This window comes from Epinephelus moara, chromosome 9 (assembly GCF_006386435.1).
Source record: "Epinephelus moara isolate mb chromosome 9, YSFRI_EMoa_1.0, whole genome shotgun sequence".
Classification (NCBI taxonomy): Eukaryota; Metazoa; Chordata; class Actinopteri; order Perciformes; family Serranidae; genus Epinephelus; species Epinephelus moara.
This window is the reverse complement of record NC_065514.1, coordinates 11,036,421-11,058,649: the sequence shown is the minus strand read 5'-3', so window position 1 is coordinate 11,058,649 and position 22,229 is coordinate 11,036,421. Positions and strand designations below refer to the sequence as shown.

The 22,229-nt window shown below is 42.5% G+C and overlaps 1 protein-coding gene across 1 annotated transcript in view; it reads left to right on the top strand.

The window, feature by feature from the left end:
- The first annotated feature begins 12,828 nt into the window (after positions 1 to 12,828).
- The window catches only part of whrna (whirlin a), a 235,932-nt gene continuing 226,531 nt past the window's right edge, over positions 12,829 to 22,229 (top strand). The window contains exon 1 of the mRNA XM_050052902.1: positions 12,829 to 14,404. Within this exon, the coding sequence (XP_049908859.1) occupies positions 13,661 to 14,404 (744 nt within the window). The 5' untranslated portion in view covers positions 12,829 to 13,660. The remainder of the gene's footprint in view (positions 14,405 to 22,229) is intronic.

The window sequence follows — 22,229 nt, the reverse complement described above, 5'->3', positions numbered from 1 at the left end:
CCTGTGGATGCGCTTGGATGCATTGTCAGTGATGTATCTTGGGGTCACTGGGTGTTTCAGGTCTTTTCAAACATCAAACATCCTCACTCAGGCGACCCAGCCGGGGGTGATCAGTCCCTGGCTTGCATCCCAGCAGCAGTTGACCACGGGGCCTCCCTCCTCAGCCAGAGCCACCTAGTAGCTCTCTCTGTGGCAGTGTTGATATTCTTGATGGCCCTCTTCTCAGCCACTATCCCCAGCTTTGTGAAGACCCTGCAGAGTGACCGGCCTGCAAAGCCCCGACATCCCACCTCGACAGGCTCATGCATAAAACAATTATCGAGGACCACTTGATAATAGGTGTTTTGGTAATGCTTTTAAGTGCTTTCCTCTGGTATTTTATGACCCTCTTGCTTTTATTTTGGTTACCTTGGAGATAAAACAAACGGTACTTCCTGAGTTCACCAAGGATGGAGATCAACCCAGAGAGCTCTGCTGGTGTTACTTTGTGATGTGTGTAGTTTAACTTTAAAGTTGTAACAGCACAGATTTTAGATTTTAACATATCATATTTCACACAGCGAAATTACATCTGCAGTTCTCTGCCATTGTTATTTTCATACTCATGTCCTGTTGTTTGTAATGTTAATGATTATTTTGTTCACTTAAACAGTTAATATTCCTATTATTACTATTCAGCTGCTCATCAGTTACTTGAATGCACTGTCATCCATCATTGGGACTTGTGACAGCTGTCAATCAGATGTCAAGATGACACCTGTTTGCAGCTCAGTGGGTGTGACTATGGTCCCCTGCGCAGAGGATTGTGGGTCAGAGCTGCCAGAAGCATAATCTCTCAAGACAGATTCTGCAATCTTTTTTCTTTTTTTTTTACCGATGGATTTCCAGATTGCCAGAAGCATGCTGGCTCACATACTGCTAAAGAACATCCTGGTATTTTTTCTATAGCCTACTGCATTTGACATATTATGTACTCGGACATAGTAAATATTTTTCCTGCATGCAATATAGTGTGATAGTATGGGTGCGGGAGCGCACAGGTGTTCGCCTCAAATCCAGCTTCAAGTCGTGAACCGGATATTGTTTTGGTCCCTCTGAAGGATTGTGACGTCAGCGACTCACCGCTTCGATTCACTGAGGTAAGTTAGTTACCTGTGCTGAGTTTATCCTGCGTTTAAATCTGACTTTAAAGTCAACGGAAGTTAAGTTGGTGGGTGTTTGAGTTACCAATCTGTTTCAGCGTCTGAGGTCCGACATACTTGCGCTTAATTTCTGCTTTACACCGCCACCACTCACCTGTGTGAAGGACTTCATTATGACGTAATGTCAGCTGTGTTCCTGCCCATGCACTATGATGCTTTCATGTCGTTTATGTAACGTTACCAAAGAGCATGGATACCAAGAGGCGAAGCTCAATAGAACGCCCCATAGCAACAGACTCGCCCATGGTTTCGTCCTACCGCCGCCATATTGGACTGTCAGCAGACCACAGCAGACCCGCTTGCATACAAAAACACAGACAAACTGAAGTATATCGCTATTAATTATGCTTACAGTGCTACTCACCTCGTGATAGCTTGGTCACAGCTGCTTTTTCACGTTTTTGTAAAGCAAAATATAAAACTAATATAAACTGGCATATTAAATTGATATTAAAACACTTTAAAACTTACACCTCAGGAGTTCTTACCTGTCAGGATCCTTCGGGAAACGGTGGAAGGCCAGGTGCAGGGTGTTCCACTGATAGTTGTTGCAGTTAATTGCACTACACTGTTTTCTTTTACTTTTTTCCTCCTCTCTCCTTGACATATTGCATGTTGTCTGGGCGCAACAGTCCAAGTTCAACAGTCCAAAATGGCGGCAGCGCCCCTAATGGCTGTTGGCAGAAATTCAACGGAGCTTCGCCTCTTGGTATCCATGCTCTTTGACGTTACTTTGTGGTGAAGTACAGGCCTGCTGCCATGTTCATTGAGTGTTATGAGCTGGTTACTGTGTTAGAGGGTTTCCTGCTCTGGGCTTGGTTTTACAAGATGTGTATGCAGGCTAATACTGGCTTCATGGCAAACTATAGGACAGGTAGTCTGACCCCCTAACACACTCTTTATAAAGATGTACAAGTATTTCATCTCAAAGAATTTATGTGACAGCCTGTTTTACTGTGAACCACATCAGTTGCTGCAATGTAAGCCCGAATACATTCATAACTTTAAAGGGACACTTTTGGGAAATATGCCTCCTATAAACTATCATTTTTATGTGTGTTCTGAAGAGGACCAGGCATGTGAAGCCTGGTTTAGTACAAAGAGGCTTCTGGAAGCAGCAAGATTCACCAAAGCAGATAAAAGACACCTTCCAACAGCTCCAGTTGCTGTGTCATTTATGTGTTGCACCTTGTAAACTGGCAAATGCCAGCACATGATAATCTTTATTTATAAAGTGCTTTTCAAAACAGAGTTACAGTGCTTAACATGTCACATGAAAACAACTTTTAAAAGAACTGATAAAAACACTGTAGTATATAAAAACTGAGGAAATAAAAGACAGTTTTCTCAAGTAAAATCAGGAAAGGCTCTCCAATAAAAGCATCTTTTAAGAAGGGACTTAAAGGAGACCCCTGACTCGGGGAAGAGGCTGGAGATAGAGCTGGGAGAGACCTTTTCTTTGATTTATATCATGCAAAGATTGAGACAGAACATAACGTGTCAGGATTTAACCAGTATCTGTAATCATAAATGAATCCAAGACTCTGGCTCTGTAATGCAGTCTGCAGGTATTTCTGGCCATGTATGTTGCTGCAGAACTCTGGATGCCTGGTTTCTGTTCACAAAGCCAGATCAGGCAGATTGGCTCTATCAGCTCGCCAACATGCAGCGATCTGAATGTGCAGATTTTACAACGCCACCACGATTCATGATTGATGTCCAGCTTATCCCCGCAGATTATCTGAGTAGTCAGTTGTCATGAGCCTTGTGTGTGTATGTGTGTGCGCTTCTGCCTGTTTGTGTAAATCTCCTGGAACTGTGTCATCCGTCCATCCCCAGCTGCCATTAACGCAGCAGCTCGGCGCTAACTGTGATCCCACGTCAGATCAAATAATCAATCATAAACAAACACAGAGGGGCTATTTATAGATGTGGATCGATGTGGTGTTGAGGAAGATCAGGAGTGGACTGACGAGTGTAAAGGATCCCACCAGAATCTTTAATATCACCAGATCAACAAAAATCAGATGCTTTGGTGACTTTGATGCCGTCAGTGATTCTGTTCATCTTTCTCAAAGTTTTGTCCCAAAAAACAGATACATCTTCAGACTTTCTCCTCTTTGGTTTGTATGTTTTTCCACTTCTGAAAGACCATGTAGGTGGGTTACGGATCACCTTCATACTGCAACACACCTTGTTAAAAGATAAAAGGCTGAACCAATTCCTTAATGCGTGTTCACTGTCTTTGGTTCTCCTCACAGCCTGTCAGCGCTCTGTCTATAAACACCATGAAAGCCTCTCCACAGGGGAGCTACTCACGTAGAAAATTGGTCAGACTAGAAAACAAATTTACCATATTTAAGCACTAAGGTGTGTGTAAGATCAGTTTATATTGTTATTCAGGTCAGAATGACACAACACTTGCCCTTCCCCTCTGTTAGAAATTGGAAGCAACAAAAGAAGAAGAAGAAGAAGAGTGGTTTGACACAAAAACAGAGTTCATTTCTGTCCTGCTGTCAGAGACGTATTGATATAACTCTCTGGTAGGGTGCGCCATCATATTGATATTTTTTTTGATACCACTGAAATGTGTCCATAGCAGTGCCAGGAGGTTTGAGTGTCATATTGCTTTGGTATACTCAGGTCCAGACCTCTAAGTAAAGCAATATGTCTCACCGTCCTCTCAAAATTTCCCGCTGTAGGATACACACATCTGGTAACATATGAATTAAGAAGTATTTTACACCACTGCATTACTAGCTGCCGCAGGCGGGTGGCCTGGTGATTTTATATGCCAGTGCCAGCAATTTACCCATATGTGCTAGGTGGCTAGTGCTGATTTCTGACCATAGTTGAAACGTTTTGTTTCTTTATGTTTCAGTTGTCCAATTTTATGTTGTGACAATGCTGTGGTCAGTGTGACATTAGCTTCAGGCACAAAACCACCTGGTTATGGCTATGAAAAAAATCATGTTTTGGCTGCTTTTACCTTGTTGTTGTCATAACCACTGCTGGAAATGTTCATTCAAACCTTAAATTGAGGGAGACTCTCATTTTCAAGTATGCCGTGCATGGACAAAGACATTAAAAACAAGCAATAAGCGAACAAAGAACCATCATGCATACAGTATCATTTATAACAGAAATGAAATCATACAAAACAGCAAAAGCAATAAATTATCACAAGCAGAAATACAGGGTGATAAACACTCCAAGGTGTAGACGTGTAGTTAAAAGCATTTATGCTCAAGTAGCCTAAAACAAGATCAGAAATAAGGCATTTAAACAGCCAGAAACATAGCAGTGTCTAAGTTTAAGGTCTTTAGCAGATTAGTTCATATATAAGGTGCACTGTAAGAGAATGGCTGTCTTTATAGTTCAGTTCTGATTATGGGAGTGTGAAGCAACAACCTATAATGTGACGTGAACCAAGATTATGTGAGGTCAGATTTAAAAGGGGTGAGATATAGGGTGGAAGCATCTGCATCAAAGCTTTATAAATGAACAAATACTGATGCTGTGAGGCAGGAACCAGCCCACCATCGGTAAAGGTGGCAGTGATTGGTGCTGTAAGAGTCACCTGTCATGAACTGTTACGTTAGGGCTGAGTGGTAGACAGCATTCAGTGAAATCAGTGTCGAGGCAGCAGCTTTTCCATATACATCATCTGCAGTGTGTCATATGTGCTACTCTCACCTTAAAAAAATATCCGGTTTTGTCTTCTATCCAGTCTTAAAAAAAATACCCTGTTGTTATCTCCACTGCTGGAAATGTGCCGATATTGTATTTAAAATACCCAGTTTTTGGCACCTCAAACACTGCTAGAAATGTCACGAACAGTGGTCTGCTGCTTGGCTGCTTGGCAGTTGTCTTCAGACCTTCGACTGGACTGCTGGCAGTCCAAGGTCTCACTCCATCTACCATCTCCTCCTACTGATCAGAAACTCAGCTTGTATGCATGTAATCTGAACAAGGTCCCTTGTAGGAAGTGAAACTGAAGTTTGGGGAGCTGTCGGGCCCAGTACAAATATTGTAGTGAGCACTGTCTGCGTTGAGTTTTGAAAAGTGTAACCATACTCTGGACTGCTTCTGGGTCACTTTGCCCTGCATCACTGTGAATCGAACAAGCTGCGGCAGTGACATATTCTCACTTTTTCTCTTTCTCTGTCTGTACTGTGTGAATATTTGTCACAGACTGATGTGAATTAGTACTCTGTAGTTCCGACGTAATTCGATCGGTACCCTTTAAAGTACCATTGTAAGAGGGCTCTTTATAATACTTTACCCACTTCAAAACAACTTATTTCTCAATATATCAATGAAATCAGACAATAACAGGTTGCGGAGGCTCTTCTGGTCTTGGTTTTGGTTGCAGGCTGTGGTGGGCACAGTCTAACTCGGGCGATCCAGAGAGCAGGTGTCCCAGCAGGGTGGAGGATAGCCATTAAGTCTCTGGCATCTTTCCCCTCCATATTTTCCGGCAGTCAAGACATAGCACCATATTCTCCTCTATCGCTGATCCGAGGTCGGACTGAAGCCCACTCCCATCAAGTTCAAGGTGCGCTATCCTGTCGCTGTGGTCAGCTAGGCTAGTTTCCATCTCTCTGATAGTGGAAGCTTGAGTTGCCAAAGTGTGCTGAAATGATTTAACTGAAGACCGTATTGTTTCCTTTAAGAAGCTTTTCCTCAGTTTTTCAAGCTCTTCCACAAGCTTCTCCGTAATTAGCAGTAATGCAGCGTTATCCGCCATGTTGCTACAAACACTAGCGCCCAGGTTTTGGATTTAATTTGTTGCCTTTCTGCCTGCCTTTGCTGCTCTGCTCATTTCGCCGCTCAAGCACAGAATTTGCTTCAATATGAGGACACAATATTTGATGATACATGGTATTTTACGAAAAATGATAAGGAGCTCAGACAACATGCGCCTCAACACCACATTGCGTAACTTGAAGTCCCCTTTTAAAGTACCAAGTTCAGTATCCAACCCCAGTGATAATTCTCTGCAGCTTCACTTTGTCATTTCAAGCATTGTAAATATAAAACTATAGCTCAGTGCAGCTTTAAAGATAAATGGCTTTTGTTTTAAATGCCCACCTGTTTAGAGCCCATTTATCATCCATTTGATGAAAACTGATGACTCTGTTAAGCTTTTAGTCATACGCACTTAAGCCTATTAAGTGAAGTATTTAAGCCTTGTTAAGCCTGCAGAATGATTACAGTTAGCCATAAAACGTGGTAATTTACTTGTGCGTGGGCGGCCTTCTTTTATTTCCGGAAATCTTTTCCTGGAGCAAAAGGCCGTGGTCATACTGATCAGCTTAAAGGGGAGTAGCCATAGAATTACAGTAAAGCTGCATGTCTGTCTGTCAGACACACACGGAGTCGCACACAGAGCCGTTATCATCATGCAGTAGTTAATCTCACAGCGGTCATCTCTTCATTAACACATTAATTGTTCTGCCACCAAGAGAGAATCCGTCTCTGTCCGTCCCTGGGATTGTAGCGCCGGGCGTTGAGCTGAGAGCTTCTACGGTTAAAATTGAAAACTGTGATAATAGCCGAAATCATTAGCTCTTCGGGTGTTCTCGAAAAAGCTATTGTGTTCATGGCCTCTCTTTTTTTTTCTCCTGCTCTGTCAGTCACTCACTGTCTTTCTCACACGGTGAACTTTCTGGATCTGCTCTCTGCTGCTCTGCTTGTTGTGCAGCGTGTGGTCTGTCCATTATAATACAGTTTGGCTTCTGAATGTTTCCCACTGGTGACCTCCCCTAATTACTGTCATCGATCAACTACACACACACACACACACACTCAGCTGAACAGACATGTACTCAGCTGAACAGACAATAAGAAACTACTGTACAACTGTTTGCTGTATCAACATTTTTCAGTCGTAGAGCTGAACACACTTGCTCAGTATTATCTCTGGATCTCTCTTATAAACAGCGATCTGAATTGAAATGCTTTTATTCCAATAATTTATAGCATTCTGTGTACACATCGCTGGTTATGAGCACATTGTAAATCCAGGTATGTCACCTTTTGTTGATCCTCATAAATTTCATTTATGTGTATTGTACCGAGATTGTACCGAAATCTCAGAGACAGATAAATCAAAACTGTCGAAGAAAACGAAACTATCTGTGTGACAACTTACCACTACATGGAAGTGAGGCCTGGATTTATCCTTTAAAAAATGTGTTATGGTTTCATTTGTTGGAAGCTGTGATAGGCTTATTTTTACACCCAGAGACGACCTGCAGAGACTGTAATGTCATCACCAAAAATAGCCTTAAAAGAACCATGTGAAACAACTCATCATCATTTGGGCTTTTCTTTTCATGATAGCTGCACTACAGGACCAAAACAAAGAGAATGTGGCCACTCTATCATTACACTCCGCACCACTACCACTGTATGTATATTTTGGCTGCAGAGATTTGCTTTCATCAGAGCATTATTGAGGTTCAACAGGGATGTTGGATGATGTTTTATTGGATTATTTTCTCACTTCCCTGTACTGGTGTGAAGCTGTACAGATAGGTTTGGTTTTCTTTTGCAGTTTTGAGATTTGTCCCTGAGATTTCTTTCTCCACCTCAACACAAAACACATGAATTGAAGTTCTGACTGTCAACCAAAGGAGACATGCCTGGATTTACTTCTTTACAACTGTATGATGATGGTGCTGCTGGTGATCTCCTATACAAACAGCCATGTGCTAACCTAGCAGTAGATTTTATCCAGGGGTTGGCAGCCTTTGCTATCAAAAGAGCCATTTTTGACCAAAAATAGTAAAAGAAAATGTTTGGAGCCACAAAACATATTTGAGCCTTATGGTTACTAATAGGTCTAAGTGAGCATTCATCAATGTGATTTACCACAAGGTGGCTACTTTGCAGTGGGCTATTTATGATTTTTGGTGCTTCAACTATGCAGCATTGGCGGTGAAAATAAACAAATCTGTCCTGGCACTATTTAGATATCTATTTTCCTCAAAAAGATTTTTAGATTTGGAATCCATAGGTAGCCTAGCTCAGAGACTAAAGACAAGCCAACACTGTTGATGGTCAGCAAAACTTAGAACTAAAGGTGCCAGGCTGTACACGAATGAACACATTTTAGTTGATGAAATGTTTCACTTTTTTTAAAAATTTGGTGCGCTGGAGAATGTAAGAGTTTCTTTAGGTGTACAATGACGCTAAATGAAAATTGTTCAGAAAAAAAACTAACAAACAAAAAACAGTCTCTTAGTCTTTTTTTTTTTGGTCAAAACCATTGGGAGCCAGTGGAGAGGGACTAAAAAGTCACATGTGGCTCAAGAACCACAGGTTGCCTATCTCTGGTTTAGGCACAAAAAGCAGAGACATGTCAGTTGAAAAACACCCAGGATCTGCGGCAAAAATACCGCTGGGAAACACCATGAAGGGTTGGTAAAAACACCCAGTGTCGTTGGCTAAAATGAGTCTGAGAAATTTAAACTAACTGCAGGGAGTGTGTATTTTTTGGAGAAATGGGACTTTGTACCAGTGGGAGTTTGTTTTTGGGATACAGACTGAGGGAGAAATGTGTTTTCGGTCCAATGGGACATTTTAAGGATGAATGGGACTTTGGAATTTTGGGTTGTTGGAACAATGGCACACCAGCGTTATGTTTAGACACAAAACACACTTGGTTATGGTTTGAAAAATATCATATTTTGGCTTGAAATACCCAGTTTGGGTGGCACAATCGCAGCTGGAAAGCCACTAATGTCTCACAAAAAAACAGGCACTGTTGTTTACACACCATCCACCATCCCCTCCACTTTCAGATGACAAAGTCAGCTCATAAATACATGTAATCAGAATGATGTAACTCTAGAAATATCAATTAATTGGCTTTTCTTTGTTTTATATCATCTTAAGTTGAATATCTTTGGGTTTTGAGCTGTTGGTCGGACAAAGCAAGCTGTTTGAAGACACCATGTTGGGCTCTGTTCACCTGTGGTGTGCATTTCCCCTGTTTTTCAAAATCCACATAAATCAGAACAAATAATTTACACATTAATTGATGTTGAGAATAATCAATAGTTGCAGCCCTAATCTGAAAAGAACTTCCATCATTGAGGACAAAGTTTGGGACGCTTATTTAGAGGAAGAAGATTGAAAATCAAGACTTAGCGAAGGAAATCATTAACTGATAACCCTCTTCCTCTGAAACCATGCATATGCTATCGAATGCTGTTGATTTGATCTCTGTTGCCTGGGTTGCTGCTTCGCTGACAGTTTTGCTGTGTCACTTGCAGGACGCAGAGTGCTGACTCCATCTGTGATTTCAGTCAGCTCCGCTTTAACCTCAATTGCTCCTCTGATATTCAGCGCATTCTCTATCCCATTGATTCATTTTCAAAGACCGTTTTCATTTTCCAAGTCAGTTTTTCATTTTGCATCGGCCCTATTTTCTACATCGCTAATTACTTTGACATTAGTAATTCTATCACACAGCAAACACTTAGTCTCAATTTCAGATGGAAACGACACAATGGTCCCTTTACTGACAGTCCTCAGTTTGCCCTGGTCGGCCTTTGAGATGCTTCAGTTACTGGTTAATAAAGCAGAAGGAATATTTGGCTTTTAGCAGCCTCAGATTTTAGGGAAGGCTCAGCTCGAGAACTCTGCCAAAACTGCACAGTGCCATTTGTCAACACAGTGGCCCCAGAGCACAGGGCTTCATTTGCAGTTGATATCATCACCGTTTTGCAGTTGTGATTGATCACTCAGGGAAACTGAGTTCACCTCCACTTTGCTCCTTTTGGCTACAGCTCGAGGAGCTTTGAATCAGGGATTCTTGCAGATAGTCTCCTCCATGACCTGCGGGCAAAGATTGATGTTTGTCCATAGAAAGAAGTAAACATCAGAGTAATACTGTTATGACCCCAGAGTCCTGTTGACTTGGTAGTGTGTGTGTTTGCTTGTGTGCCCTGCAGGTACTTGGTGGGGTGGAGTTGAGATTGGATTGACCTGGCTGGGAACACCTGGTTCCTGAGCTATTTAAGCAGCCTGTCCAAAAAGGCAAATGAACAGTTATTTCAGTACAGAGAAATTCAATAAGTTCAGATGCAGAGTGTTTAAAAAGCTGCGGCCACTGGACCTCAATAAGGCTCATTGTTTTTTAAACCATGTTAACATTAAAAGCCACTCTTCTTCTTTTTGCTAAAGTCAACCTCTGTCACCACATGACTGCTAAACCTACAGATCATATCCTCCTGAGACCCTGCGTCCTCATGAGGACATCACAGGTTTACTTGACCATATACTTCATTCTGCTTAAAGGGATAGTGCACCCAAAAATGAAAATTCAGGCATTATCTACTCACCCATATGCCGATGGAGGCTCAGGTGAAGTTTTAGAGTCCTCACAACACTTGCGGAGATCCCAGGGGAGAGGGAGTAGCAACAAAACACTTGGATCACTACGGACGAGCAGTGTGGAGATATTTTGTGGTTTCACTTATGTGTTTTTGGACGTTTGAATCTGGGGCCCCATAAGCCTCCATTAGCTGGAGTTTTGTTGCTACCTCCTCTCCCCTGGGATCTCTGCAAGTGATGTGAGGACTCTAAAACTTCACCTGAGCCTCCATCGGCATATGGGTGAGTAGATAATGGCTGAATTTCATTTTTGGGTGCACTATCCCTTTAACTTAGACCTGTTGCCCTCATTCGTGGACTCTTTTTTTGTGCCATCTAGTGGTAGTAAGAGCACAATACAATAATCCGTGTGAAAAGAAGATGGCAGCCATCTCTGCCAGGTCAGTCTGCAGTTGATCCTGACACAAAAGTGGACAAGGTCCAAAACCTGATCACATTTTATGGTTGAAACTTGTATATTTATGATTAATAATGTTTGTAGTTTGGTATGGCAACAAATTTGACCAATTTTAGCAACAGTAACAAGCTGTTAATTAGGAAGTACTCGTTTGAAGACATTGGGACTTTAGTATTGTCTCGTGTGACAACATTGGTACTTTATTATCATTGACAATGTTTAGTTTTTTATACTTATCGGGTCCTACTGATCTCAAATAGCTAGGAGAAAATGCATACCAAACAAAGGTTTGGGTCTCAGGAGGATATTAAAAGCCTGTTAGACAGGAAAATGTCTTCTTACAACGTGATTATAAAGTCATTTTGTGACACACATTGAAGGTCCAGTGTGTCAGATTTAAGAGGATTTAGTGGCACCAAGCAATGAGGACTGCAGATTACAACCAGATGAAGCTTCTCCACGTCAGAGTTCCTTCACTCACTGACCATTATTCAGGAGGTGTTTACCAAGAGTCAGATTGTTTGCAGAGGTCGCTTCCTCTCCAAAACAAATGGACCAGGTTATGGTCGGGCTGCGATCCAAGCACCTGCTGATATGTGCTCACCTTTTTTTTCTGATCATTCAGGAGGTTTTTACAGAAGCTGAATTATCTGCTGAGGTTTCTTCCCCTCCAAAACAAGCAGACCTGATGATTTAAACTGGTAAAAACACAGAATAATGCAATTTGGCATTTAAGTAAATCAGTATTTTCTGACGCTCTCCTCATGAAAGGGCCTGCTAACTATGGACATGAACATGACTCTTATTTTCAGTTGATTATACACTAAAAAAAACATACTTCTTATATTACATTTCATTTCTGCCAGTACATCTCCCTAAATCCTTCACACTGGACCTTTAACATTACAGCACTTAGTGGTGCCACATTGTGGTCAGCTAGTAATTACCCAGTCACAGTGGGTCACTAACGACTCTCTGATCTCATCTGATAGTCAGACTTGTTAGAAATAAATACATCTGACAGCAAAGGGCTATGTTTAAAATCATAGGTCTGTGTCATTGTTAATCAGATAAAAAATGAAAATGTTTCTGGAAAAAAACGACCAGCCGTCACATCAAACACAGACAGATTAGCTTTGTTCATATATTCACTTTTTGGGTACAGCAGCTTTTACAAGCAGAAGCAGTCAACATTAGTCAACCCCCACTGAGCTGTTGGGGCATCAAACACTTTATTTTCTGCATTCTGGTGAATTTTTAGGCACCAATTTGCAGCAATTTATGGCACAAATGTCTTTTAATACTGTAAAAATTAAAGTCCTCTGCTTATTGGGGTGGATAAGTGCACATGTTATACAAAACCTGCACCTTTTTAGTATTTTTTCTCAACCTTATACTGGGACACACTAATATAGCAAGCAAAACGGTTCTGATGAATTTGTTTACAATGAGTAGAAACAGTGGAACATTATTAAACTGCACTTTAAATGCGGAATTTAACGCTTTATTGCGTGTTGAAATAGTACAAGGAATAAAAACATGAGTGACTGAAACTTCAATTTATCTTCAACTATCATAAAACATACACATGGGCTTTAAAATAAAGATTTAAAACATAAAAATTGAAGCTGCAGCGCCCAAAAGGCAGGCTACTGTGTCTAATTAAAGTCCTCTTTTCATGGGTCTAACTTATTGGTGGCGGAAGTGCCATACGCATGGGAGCGCGAGCGCATGTTGTTAACTGCGCGAGGCTGCGTCATTTCCTGACAGAGGACGGTCAGAGGCGAGAGAGCCGCCAGTCTCTCCACTCTGTCGCTGTAGTAACGTCTGGGAAGCGGAGACACCGAGCAGCAGGTCACCTCAGCAGCCCAGGCGGACGGATAATAAAAACTAAACCAACTGGAGAACACGGCGCGTGCTCCGTGAAACACCGCCGGATAGATATTTTTATAAACTTGACGTCGTTTGGAAGTAACACGGACACCGGAGCGGGATAGTGTGGACAGCGGGACACCGAGCAGGAGCACAAAAATAACTTTTTATCCTCTTTTTGTCGTCGTCGAGGAAATATCTTCACTGTCTGGGTCGCGTGCGCAACAGTGGACCAAGTACAAGTCGGTTTAAGTTGTGCTGTTGTTTGTATTTGTGCCCGTGGAGCTGGTGACGGTGAGGCGGACACCAGAGAAGCGGCGTCTCGGCAGCCACCTGACCTCCTGGAAAATAAGACCGCAGCTAATGACACGCAGGCTGAGAGCCTTACGTGGCTCATTTCTAAGCTCTCTGACAGAGCGGGGCGAATTCTCCGCGAGGTTGTTGCACATCCAAGTCTTGACGCACCCTTCCACACGTGAAGTTTGCAGAATTCAATTACTGATAGCCTATCTGAATTATGGTAAGTGCTAATTAATTTGTGTCAGCTGTGAAATTGAATTAGTTGGGACTTAATTGCCCGTTGAAGTTGCCCCCTTTCATCGCTCTACCCAGTAATAAGCGAGTGATCTGTCAGCGCCAGACAGCATGGATATAACCGGAGTGCACGTCCTCCAGCAGCGGTCGTGATGCCAAGCGCCGGTCTGATCCCGCGCCGCCAGCCCGTAATGCCTGCACTCTAACCCGCACCAGTGTGGCGCCGTGTCCCGGTCGCACCGCCAGGATGAGCAGCACCGACCTGGAGCGCATGTCGCTCAGCTCCTCGGCAAACTCGGTGGCCTCCAGCGCGCGGACGTTGTCGGCCAACGTGAGGAAGCTGCACAACGCGCTCAACCTCCTGCTCAACGACTTCGAGAGGGAGCAGTTCATCCACTGCCTCAATGTGTACCACTCCAAACGCAACGTGTACGACCTGGTCCAGACCCTCAACGTGATCCTCAACGCGCCCAGCAAGCGGCAACTTCTGCCCATGCTGCGCCTGGTCATCCCCCGCTCTGACCAGCTCCTCTTCGAGCAGTACACCTCAGAGGGCCTCTACTTAAAATCGGATTTAGTTGCAAGCAACGGCAACGCCGACCCCCCGCCGGGCGACTTCCCCAGCGCCAGCCTGACTCCCCCCGGGCATTTCTCTCCAAACAACCCACCCGAGTTCCAGGTGGCGTTGCGCGGCTCGCCGGACAGCTTCAGCACCAGCAGCGATGGGACAGCTCCCCTCGTGCCGCTGCTCGGGAGGAACTTTGTCCACGAGCCGCCGGGTGAGATCCGACAGGTCACCATGAAGCGACACAAGAGCAACGAGGGCCTGGGCTTCAGCATCCGCGGCGGCTCGGAGCACGGGGTGGGCATCTACGTGTCTCTGGTGGAGCCGGGGAGCCTGGCGGAGAAGGAGGGTCTCCGCATCGGCGACCAGATCATGAAAGTCAATGACAAAGTCTTCGACAAAGTCACACATGCTGAAGCAGTGAAGGTAAGTTTCTCTTTGCTTTTTGCACCACACCAAACCTGCACAGCTTTCACAACCTCTCCATGCAGGGTGTAAATTGGTGGCCCGCAGCGATTCAGTGAACTGGCACGAATGCCACCGTCATGGGAACTATTTGCACTGACCCTGTCCTCTGCATCTCCTGTGTGTAATAAGCTACTGCCCCATATTAATTATGTGTTTGGCCCCCGTGTCTGAAACTGACCTCTTGACGCTAACAAGCCTCAGATTGTTGAGGGAAATTGATTCTGTTGGCTGGGAGCAGCTTTGGCTATTTGTTATATCAGCAGGAAGTGCACTGCAACAGCACTGTGAGTGTAAACTGTACCTTGACTACTACCTCTAGGAAGCATGCATGTAACTAGACACTCTGAGAGCAGCTGGTAACCAAAGAGGAGTGTGTGTGCAGCCTCAGTACTGGTTATACTTTCCTGCGGGCTGTTGTTAATGCCCAACATCTATTAGCAAATTAGGCAATAAAAAGAGCATGCCTGATTTGTGTACAGTGAGGATTGATTTAGGAGGAGACCTTGTGAGGTCCTTGGTTTTTATGAGCTGTCCGCGGTGCTGAAAATTCATCTTACGGTTTTCTTCTCTTCCGCCTGACAGCTTTTGCCTCTTCTCTCTCTACTTGAGCCGTGCTTCTCTGATCGATTTTGTGATTGCACTTATTCACACCCATTTGCCCACTCATACCACAGGGAATTATAGTTATTTAAAAGGTTCAAGTCACTTGTAAAGCATTTAGAAAGTCGCACTCATGGTCAATGCTTTTGCTCCATATTTATTGATTATACTTCTTTTTAAATGTTTGGGAAAGCCATACCTGTGAAAACATCTTAACCGCATATGACACCTATTGTAGCGTATGATTGTTTTACTCTTTTGTGTCTGTATTTATTGTAGCAAAGTTCTTATGCTGCCTGGTGATGATGAGACTTTTACCTAGGAAAATGAAAGGCATAAAGAGTACACCACTGTGATTTCCATCCACTCAGACAGCCCTTTATTGCACTGACAATGACAGAGGAGTTATTTTTCAGTATAAAAAACAAGAGGCAACAATACTACCTGTACAAAGCCACAAAAAAAAAGTGCGAGATACAGTATCTTCAAGCTGCTTTTTAGAATAGTGATTGTATCTGTAGTTTGAAAGGTCACTCCGACAGCCAGGGATTATAGCTCAAATTGAGTCCTCTCTAACCTTCACTGATCATGAAAAAGTCGTCCGAGCTTTTATCTCCTCTCGCCGCGTGGACTTTAGTAATTCACTTTATGCAGGGCTGAGCCACAAGGCAAGCTCTCACCTTCAGTAAATCCAAAATAGTGAACCTATGGGCTGTTGACTAATGCCAAGAGATGAGAACATGTTGCCCCTGATTTAGCCTTTATTCACTGGCTGTCTGTGTGCTTCAGAATATATTTTAGGTTTCACAGAGTCCATGTCCTTGATACATTTATAGATGATATACTTACATTTAGCTCCCATACTATGTCACAGATCCTCTGATCGGTTTAATGGTTCTGTTTTGTGGTGTAAAACCCTCTAAGTGCTACCAAAGTGTGAGAAAGACGCATAATCCCCGTGTGTAAATACACAGCTCTCTATTGACGTTACACTGACGATGCATGTTTAATTGAAGAGGACATTGGCCTAATTCTGAGTCAGTAGTACGTCCAAATCTGCTCTACAGACTCAGGACTGCAGCAGAGCCGCTCTGCACCTCATATCGAACGTGCTCTCAAACTGCGTCGGGTGGAATACTAATGGCAGAATTAGCCATCCTACATTTTTTCCCCCAATCAATTTTCTCCACATTTAAAGTTGTCTTTCATTTGTGGAGTGAAGACATCGATTGCTGTTACTGTAAAATGAACAGTTGGAGAGTTTCACTCTCCGGGGTTCCTTTGAGATGTCATTTTTTGTGAATAGTTTGAGACTAAGAGGGACTGAAACCAACGACTGATGGAAAAATATGCGGCTTGTATGTGTCTCCATCTCTCTGTTGTAGTATTTCTTAACTTTCTCTATTCACACTTGTCTCATTGTCAGCAAATACATATTCATGTGCTACTATTAAGCCATCCACAAGGATGATGGTGCAGCCATGACTATGAATACTACTAGTTACACTGCTACCACTGCTGCTTGGCCTCTTGCTGTTATGAGTCTGACAGGGCAGGCTCCCAGCCAACAAGAGAGAAGCCCTTTCTGAGATAAAATCCCCCTGGAGGTTATTAATGCTTGACTTCAGTTATTTTAATGCCTTCTCAGTTTAGTCTAAACGTTATTGTAGGCTTTTAGAACTGTAATCATTTTAACCATTTAAACTCTGCTACACCGACTTCTGAGTTCACCTACAACTTATATTTTGGTGGAGATACCAATCTATGATATTCCTACCTGACATCATAACATCTTAAGTCTCAGTATGTCACTCATTCTGAGCTTATAATAACTTTAGTGATATCTTGGAAGAAGCATATGTGATGCTGTCTGTGTGAAAAGTTTTGCCAAATTCAAACAGGAGTTTTGCTGATATTCAATTTCTGCTATATGTTACACAACCATTTTTCACTTAAGGGAATTGTGGGCAGACTATTGAGCTCCTGATTGATTTTAAAAGCACTTACTTTGTGTTTGAGGAGTCTAAATACTGGATTGAATCAATAATTGAATCAGGCCTCAAACCGCAACACTGTGAGAAAACCTATACTTCTTTAGAGGTTAAAGGTCCAGCGTGTAGGACTGAGGGGCATCTATGAGATTCATAACTGTGTTTATAATCACCTGAAAATAAATTTAGAACAGGCTGCTTATATCAACATACAGAGTTCGTCCTTTTCCACTGAGGCCTCCATGTTTTTCTACAGTAGCCCAGAATGGACAAACCAAACACTGGCTCCAGATAGGGCCATTTTCGTTTTGTGTTTTCACATTGGTCACCCTATTTCTCCTAAATGCTTCCCACGCAGGAGAAGTTTCAGTTCTGCAACGTCACCACTAGATGCCACTAAATCCCCCACACTGGACCTTTACATGATTCAATATGCATATTTTGAGTACATTTAATTCCTTCAATAGCTTTATCAATCATAGCTTCTTACCAAAACATATTAACGCATCACAACATTATTTATCCCTACAGTTTAGAGCCATATCATAAACTATGGACACAGCTCAGTGGATTTAAGCTTCTGGCATATTTGACAGATGAAATGTCACCTTTGAATAAGCTGCTGTCTGGACTCTGTTGATGAATGCATTTGTGACAGCAATCACATCTGATCTAGCCTCCTCACCTCGGATTGAACTCTTCTCCCACAGAGTATCCACATTCAAAGCCCCACTCATCAGTATTTTTCTATTAAGGTTCAGTCAATTCACTGTGTGTAATGTGAAAGCAGTCTGAGTAATAAATCCAAAGAGAATTATCACCTATCTTGGCTGCTCCACAAAGCTGTGGTCGGCTCGTTCTCACAGCTCTCATCAACCCTGTTTCCAGCAGCAGCAGGCAGCTGTTTTCAGCAAATAGGCTCAGATAAACCCACTGTACTCAACCTTCAGACAAAGTTAGCAACTAGATTGGGAAGAAAGTGGAATATCTAGTCGCTCAGGACGTTGGTGGAAACCAAACCAGACATAAGGAGAGTCAATATTGACAGAAATGTGACTCCAAGCGAGTGATAATGTTGATCCACGTCTGCGGGATGTGTGAACAGGCTATTTTTCTTTAGCAAACAAGCTAGCTATAAAATCTTCATAAGTTTATTTGTCAGAGCTGTTTGTCTCCCGGCTATGTTTGGAGAATGTGATCTTATCCTTACTTTTCATACTTTGTCGCTTGGGCAGAGGCCCCAGTGTTAATATAATGACTACAGGGCAGCCTTTTGTGTTGTATCTCAATGCAGAAGGGGTTCGTGGTTAAGTTTAGGTGACAAAACCACTTGGTTAAGGTTAGGAAAAGATCATAGATGTTAAAAAACACCTTACTTTGGTGGCACAAATGCCACAGCTGATATTTTTGTTTGTTGGTCTTGAACCCCGGCCTCCCAGGTCAAAGTCCTGTGCTTGTTGACCCATCCACCTCCACTCTCACCCACTGTGATAGGACTTTCGTGCTCTTTAAACTATGTCTGCTGCTCTGAAAGTGTAATAATGAAGCAGGTGGGTTTACACTGAAGTTGGATGAAACCTGAAATCTGTCTCACACAGATGCTAAAGGGTGACCCTGGCATCATTTTCACTGCCCAAGCATTGTATTTCGTCTCTCTGGGAGGGAGACCAGGCTCGTTTTGAGTTGTCTTAGCCAACAAATAATGCCAGGAATAATGCCTTTAAAGACCGCACTATACAACCCAATCTGATTATTTCCACCAAGTGTAGATTGTGTTTTGATTCTGTTGCAGTTTTGCTCATTTGCTCAGGCAGAATGTTATATGAAAGTCACTTAGCTTTACCCCATCACACGCACACAAATAACAAATCTAATCCCACACAAACAACAAGGCTGGATTTAAATAAGTCTTTGCAACTTATTTTGTTTCCAGCACATTAGTCATTCACACTGTTTTCCCCCCGCTGTATGCTTCTACTTACGCTTAATCTGCTCCACTTTAGCAAACCTGTGTTGCCTGATGAGTTCGGGGATGGCCTCTGAAAGCAGTAGATTGTTGTTTGCCCCAGGGGACGAGTCAAGGGCTTACAGCTGTATTTCTCTCTGTCTCTGACTCTCTCCCCTCCTAAGAGCCTGCCTTGGACCTGGTCCCTAGAGTCACTGCCAAGGTTAGCTACCCTGTCAACGTTTAGACTTTTTGTTTTATCATCTGCTCTGTGGTGTGCTGGACAGTTAGGTGATGTGACTGGAGAGGAACAGGGACATAAATCGTGTTGTTTTGGAGCCCGAGTCACAACAACATCGAGAAAAGCAGTCTTGTCTCGCCATCAGCCACAGACTGCCTGTCTCTCCGACTTTTTAATCTGATTGGTCTCAACTCTGTGTAGGGTGTGAGAGAGGGAAACAAAGGCAGAATGATGGCGTAGAGACACAAAGATAAGCAACAAAAAAGAAAGAGGGCAAGACACAAGACAAGATTAGTCGACTTTTTTTCCCGTCTTCCTCTTGTCTTCATTTGTTTTGAACCCTGTCTACAGCTGCTCCAAGAAATACCTTAGTTTGGCGTCTTTGGGACAGCTGAAGTTATGACCGCCCTGCGTAGAGACCAGAGGAAGAGGGGATTAAAAAAATGATGAAGACTTGGCCGTTCTGAATTCACTGGGTCGACACCTGGGCAGCTGCCAGGCACATTGACATGCAAAGACTTGGCCACAAGTCAGAGAAATGGGAGCTGAGCGGCCTGGAGCAGCACTGCAGACTGCTAATGGTTGGTGTGTTGATTAGATGGTGGGAGGCAGATGGAAATCTCCTTAAACTTGAGGAAGGTATTAATTGATTCATGGCTTGGAGCTGATTCTGTGCTTGTGACAGAGGTTCGTCTTGCTTGGAGTTGTCAATAGTCAGACCTGCTGTTGAGTGTTTTTAGTTACTTCGCCCAAAACCTGAAATAAATATCCACTTTCTTTAAGTTGGCTGCACATGAACAGCAGCAGAATCACTTAGCATGTTATTATACACAGTAACGTCCCTAGAAATTATTCATAAGGGTGGTGTCATGGGGCCATTGAAATTGTGGGTGACACACCAAAACCAAACGCCATAAATGAATTTCAGGAATTCTGTAATGCTGTTATAGTATATAGGCTGGTTGAAACCTGTCGATTTAAGAGTTAAGGAATCACATGTTGATATGCTTTGGTTCTTATGCAACAGTTAATGTTACTAGGGATGCATGATCCAGCTTTTTCAGTCTAGATACTGATCCTTGGGCTTTGGATATCAGTCGATACCAATTAGCTGTATGCATCACTGTGTGGAATCGACTGGGATTATTCTCTCATGTGAAAAGCAATATCAAGCTTGAATTAAATATTGCTTTCCGGACTTCATTAAATAAAATGTAACAAATAAAAACACAGATATACATTTACTGAATTATTTATTATTTAAATGATAAATTATGCACCAGCAACTTGGTAAAAAAAACTACAGTTCAAATGTTAACATTTTAGGGGCCTGGAAACGTTTTGGAAGAAAATGATTTTTTGAAAAGTCAGAAATTTGCTTCACAAATAACTGTATTATAAAGTATATATAGTGTATATATTATGTGAATGTTCAGGCAGATCAGTCATTTGGTGTTTTGTTGTTCTCTGCATGGGAATTGTCAGACTCTGACTGAAGTTGCAGCTTTCACTTAGCTTCTGCCGATTTTTTTAATGTCTGACTTCATCTGGACAAGTACATGACATGACATGAAAGACCAAGACCCGGGACACACAAAATGTGGACTGTGTTGTTGGGAAATATATAAAGGAGGCAAGGGGGAGATTTCCTCAGTATTAATTCATAGATTTTACTTTACTCCTTCTAAGCTTTACAGGATGGGTCTACTAGCTAATAATCTATGTTGGAAATGTCAAACAGAAACACGAACATTTCTACATACAATGTGGAAATATAAACTGTGGAAAAAGTTGTGGATCGGTAAGTGGTTGGGTATGACAGTACATAAATCACCAAGGCTATGCCTTATGGGGACCAAACAGAATCACTGAATGTATGAAAATATGACCTTGTTGTGATAAATATAGTTTAGTATAGTTGTCACAGCTGCTTGAGTGATCCTCAGGTTCTGGAAGAGTGCATCACCTCCAGATTTTGAAAAATGGAAGGAAGCTGTGTTAGAAATTGTGTCATATGAACACATGTTAGCCAGGGTCAGCAATGAAGTTGAAGGCTTTAAGAGGTCATGGGGAGGCTTTTTTGTTTTTAGTGTGTGTTGCACTGCAACAATGTGATTTTTAGTTTTATCGCTGTGGTTGCTAAATTAGTATTTTGGGTCTAAGAATGTGTAGCAACCAGGTGCCTGTGGATTTGTTGAGTTCCAATAACAGCACTGTCAGTTTGATCAGATTTGACTGAATAGTTAAATAAAAATTTGAATTATGAACTGGACATTTCAAACATGGGAGAGGCAGGACTAGCTAACCATGCTAAAGGAGCTAACATGAAGCACCAGGCTGCTGTGTGAATCAACTCCCATTACTGGCATTTTTACCTTAGTGACCAGTGTGACACCTGCTGGCAGCTGCAGACTCCCCTCTCATCCCCCATCAAACAAGGGACCATTTTGGGTGCCGTGTCCTGTGTCCAGAAACTAAGCCCTAACTGCAGAGATACTATGTGCGCTGAAGATGCCTTACTAATGTTATTCCTACAAGTCACATCCAGATAGCTCCCAGATTTGCATAGGGTAAATGCAAATACTCAGAAACAGTATCTGTACTTTTGAACTTACTCATTATTTAAAGAAACTTACTGGTGAATTTTGACATGATTATTGTTTCATGTACCGTTATACACAGAGAATGTATGGTCATGAGAATTTGCCTCAGAGACATAGAAAAGTCATGGAAATTTATTGGTAAATATGTATATAAATCTTTTATCAGGATTGTATCAGGGTGTATCAGGCCACCTCTTGGCCACGCCAATAAGACCCCATGCAGAGGCATCTTTGCTTTCTTAATTTGATATTTAAAATCCTACTGTTAACTTATAAAGCTCTAAATGGTCAAGCTCCGTCATATCTTAGTGAGCTCATAGTGCCTTATTATCCCACCAGAACACTGCGCTCTGAGAACGCAGGGTTACTCGTGGTCCCTAAAGTCTCCAAAAGCAGATCAGGA